Source organism: Palaemon carinicauda, chromosome 6 (genome assembly GCF_036898095.1).
Source record: "Palaemon carinicauda isolate YSFRI2023 chromosome 6, ASM3689809v2, whole genome shotgun sequence".
Lineage (NCBI taxonomy): Eukaryota > Metazoa > Arthropoda > Malacostraca > Decapoda > Palaemonidae > Palaemon > Palaemon carinicauda.
The window spans coordinates 31,248,497-31,253,184 of NC_090730.1; the positions used below are offsets into that span (position 1 = coordinate 31,248,497).

General features: G+C 36.3%; 1 protein-coding gene across 1 annotated transcript in view; it reads right to left on the reverse strand.

The window, feature by feature from the left end:
• LOC137642935 (serine/arginine repetitive matrix protein 5-like) overlaps positions 1–4,047 on the reverse strand; it is a 12,647-nt gene extending 8,600 nt beyond the window's left edge. Inside the window, exon 1 of the mRNA XM_068375800.1 lies at positions 3,920–4,047. Coding sequence (XP_068231901.1) covers positions 3,920–4,047 — 128 coding nt within the window. The remainder of the gene's footprint in view (positions 1–3,919) is intronic.
• Between the last annotated feature and the right edge of the window lie 641 nt (positions 4,048–4,688).

The window sequence follows — 4,688 nt, forward strand, 5'->3', positions numbered from 1 at the left end:
ATTATCTGGAAGAAAAATATAAAGATAAACTCAATTGCTGGTTAGATATATCTCAATACAAGGATGGTGAGGATGATGAAAGAATGGGGTCAAAAAGAAAGAAATAAGATATTTATATATCTATGGTTCTACCCTCCATTTTATCAAGGTTATGTGTCTTCATAGGAAGAAGTGTCATGATTATGCTTGGAAAATTAGAGATATATCATAGATTGTTCGCCATTAAAAGATGTTTTGGAGCCGTTGAAACGAGTAACTCTAGTATCTAGACATTTTAAAGTCCAAAACCGACAGACTTACAAATATTAAGTCCTTTTGGATAACTGAAATCTGATTAAGAGAAATTGCGCCATGTGAATACTGCAAACGTTCTACGGTGATAATTCTGACACAAAAGTAATCAAGAGAGAAAGAAAGAATTGATGAGAAAAATTAATTGATCAACCTCTCATTAAAACTGGAAACTGATGAAACAGACATTGCCACTTCTGAAATGATGAGATAAATGAGGTTATCAGAACCGAGTGTTAAATCTCATCTTTTGATAAGAAAGATTAAAAAGATGCGGTCACCCATTAAATTAATGAGGATTAAAATCGAGGAGAATATTAAAATGAAAAAAAAAAAATCGCTACCTTAAAATAATGTGAGAACTTCAACAGGAAATGAGGGCGTTAAAACGTCATACCAAAAAAAGAGTGCTGATTCACAGGAGGTAAATAAAAGCAGAAGCCGGGGAATGTGCCGAAAGGAAAAATACATTGATTCGACGGCATATTTGAGTTTACATGAAGTCAGATTCCGATATTTCAGTCGAAAAATGTAAGTTCTAAACTGATAAATGTTCCAGCCAAATACGACAATTCGTTAATGTCTGTTTATCTTTGGTACAGTTTCAGAAATTCTTTGCAAATACGACCGTTATGCGTTTATATAGAAATGGAACATGGATGCACTGCTCGTTTAGATCTCTAATTAGCAAATATAGTTCGCTCTTCAAAGGGCACCGAAATTTTGGTGGGTAAACAATATTTGGAAAATAGGGGATTTTTTGTTATTTCTGGGGATGGAAATAATTTGCAGCAATATTCTATGAATTCCGGAGAGCTGGGGTCTAAAGTTTGTAATAATCAATTCTCCAGGTTTTGAGCTGCAAAAGTCCAGAAGTTTTAAATAATAAATTCTTACATATTGTACTGTTACTCAAACCTATTTACTTCTGGCAATTTGTTTGTTTGGAGAGGAATGTTGTTGAAAATTGTTCTTTAAATAATATTGAAGAAAAGAAGCACAGGTAAGACTTACGAAAATAGAATTGTTACAGATTCTTTTTTAAAATCTAAACGAAAAGGTTTCGACAATAACTGAAATACGGGAAATTTATATAAAAATAAACTCACAATAAAAGCACCACGTTTATAAACAAACTTATTTTTAAAAAATAATCATTCGGCTTCTTCCGTTATTTCTAGTGACGGGCGCATTACATTTGCGCGCATTTAGGGATTAAGAAGTGTTACGATTGCGCGCTGAAATTTATTACAGTTGCGCGCCTCTTTTCCCCTCTTTTCTTTCAGCCATTTCTTGTCAAACTACCCTATTACATATGGTTTTGATAAGATAACGAGCACTTTCGGACACCATGACAGTTCACAGTTTATAAGATGCATTCACTCGAATTAAGATACGTTAGTTTCAATAGCTCTCTCTTTTAGTCCGAAATTAGCATCATGGAATTCACACTATCTGAAACCGAGAAAGGAAAGAAATCCTTGATTCACGATGGATATACATACAGAATCGACAGAATTCTTAAATCATCGGAAATTTCATGGCGTTGTACAGTGAAAACCTGCAAAGGAAGGCTAAGAACCGATGATAGCTGTACAACTATAATCAGTGGAACGTGTATTCACTCACATGAGATAGAAAGCAAAAAAGTTGAACTTCAAGCTATCCGAGCATCTGTGAAGAGGAAAGCGTTTGATGACATTAGCACGAGACCTATGAAAATAGTTCGAAGCGAATTACAGTGTGTTGATGACGAAAGTCTGGAAGTGAAAGATCTGAAAAATTTAACAATGGCAATCTACAGGAAAAGACGTACAAAGTTTCCAACTTTACCCAAATCTAGAGAGAATGTTCACGATGCTCTTGACGTCATGGAATTGGAAACTAATAAGAAAGAAAAATTCTATTTGCTTAATAGTAAAGAACATGGAATTATAATATTGTCATGCAATTCAAATCTCCTCGCACTGTGTACAAAAGTTAGTGAAATTTTTGTGGACGGAACTTTCAAGTGCTGTCCAAAATATTTTGAGCAATTGTACACTATTCATGGATTTAATCTGGGACACTATGTACCTCTTGTGTTTGCTTTATTACCATCGAAATCCGAAGAAATTTACTCTACATTGCTTAGCATGATCTCCACCTTGTGTACAGATAGAAATCTTGAATTTAAACCTAGTCTCGTTCACATTGATTTTGAAGTAGCTATGCATAATGCATTTAGGTCTATATTCCCAAATGTAATAATACAGTGTTGTAGATTCCATCTAGGCCAAAGCTGGTGGAGAAAAATTCAGAAAATAGGCCTGCGGAAGTTGGTGACAGTTTTGCTGAGGAACTCATGGCAAACATTCCAGATGATCAGCGCTGTGTTAAGTTTGCAGATTACGTTGTTGACAATTACATCCTTCCGGAGGCATTATATCCTCCAATTCTATGGGCATCACGACCGTCAGTTGAAGCACGTCGAACAACAAATGGCCCCGAATCGTTCCATGCTCATTACAATGAGCAATTTTATTCACCTCACCCATCAATTTCTGTGTTTTTAGATAACATCTTAAAAATCCAAACAACAACATACATTAAATTGCGAGGGCTTGGCACACCTGCAGTTCTAAGACGAAGCGAGAGAGAAAAGACTACTTATCTAATGGATCAATTCAACAAGATGCAGGAAGGGGAACATAATCGATATCAGTTTTTGAAGGCTATTGGTTTTAGATATTCAGCACGAACAGACATCTGTTAAGTTTGTTTTTCATTTATATATATACATAAATGTATCTCATTTTTTATTATAATAAACATTCTTGTGAATAAATGTCTTGTATGTAATCTGTATTTACCGGTAACCTAAACATCGACTCCTGAAAAAAAAAAAACTTCGTAGGGAAATGAAAAACAATAAAGCTACATTGAATGTAACTGGCATAAAATTAGTTGAGCCAACAACTATTATTATGCATTGACATGAAAACCCCTTGCAAAAGAAAAAAAAAAGATAAATAGAATTTAACTACCTTAAAATCCATTGAAATTCATTGACATCTAAAGAACTAACGTTCTCTTTGGAATGGGTTTGACAACAGGGATTACTGGAATACCCTGAGAAATGCATGCGCGCAATAGTAATGGAAAGATGCGCGCAATGGTAATGGTTTTAGAGCGCAATTGTAGGGGCAATGCGCGCAAATGTAATGCACCGCTAGTGACAGATGTCAAATGTTAATTGATAGCGGGGAACAGGCAAGAAAGTATAGCAAAATACTGTACTTAATGGAACGTTGTAGAGTTTTCTGTAACAGCTTTAGGCCTGAGCACGTAGCAGAAAGGCATAAGTTCTAATGAAGCTGCCACGATGATTTTAGACTCGAAGTCACAGGAGGGGTGGCTTCAGGATTGGGCATCAACTGTTTTCCCCCAGAATTCAGTGATAGTGGAAAAAGGAGGGCAGACCTCAGACAGCGTTGGCCACTTCTCATCACAAACAGCAACGGATAGCTGCTTCAATTCTTCTCTTCGTCTCGAACATGACAAGATTTTTGAGATAGATGTTTGCTGTTTGAGGGGAAGGTCCGAACCTGTCTCTTTCCGACTTTTAGTTTACTCATCCTGTTCTAACCTTGTCTGGACGTAGTTCCTGTCTCCTTTGGACAGTATCTTCTGGAAGCTTTTATATCCATGTATGGGCAGAGGTAATGACGATGGATAATCGTCATTTCCATATAAGGAGTTGCTTATATTCTGCATCCTGATTGGTTTCCTTAAAAACGTCAGTTTTGGTCAGGACACAGAAGCTTCTAGAATGAATTTTCTAAAACAGTCTGGACCTGATTTTGCGCCATAACAAAAAGAATTCATGAAAACACCCGTAAGGTCTTTTCCATAAACGGAATTTCCTCGAGGCTCGGTTTGTCTCTAAAATACTAACGACAGTAATTTTAAAACAGATTATAGTACCTTAAATAGTGACCCACGTTGCTGGCATGTGCAGCACATCCATGAACTACTTGCCTGAACAGATAACCAGTGACCTTATGTTTATTCGTGTGTGAAGCAACGGCGAAAAATAAACCATTAAAGCGACAGCAAATCACGATGCTTGGGATTTGACCATGTTAAAATTTTAGAACATGGTGCTCGGTAGAAAACGGTACTCAGAAAAAAAATAAAAAATCAGTGCTCAAGAGAGGTACCTCTGCTGCAGTTACTCCGATAGTGTTGTTTCACTATTGCTTTTGCATAAAAAAGGATTTTTTCTTTCAGTTTTCTTGTTATTTTGTTGAGTTCTGCTATTAGTATCTTCCACAAATTATTAGTTTTCATTTTATCCCACCTAAAAGTCCGATTCCCACCTGGGGTACCCCCATTACTGTTGGGGTATGTGGGGT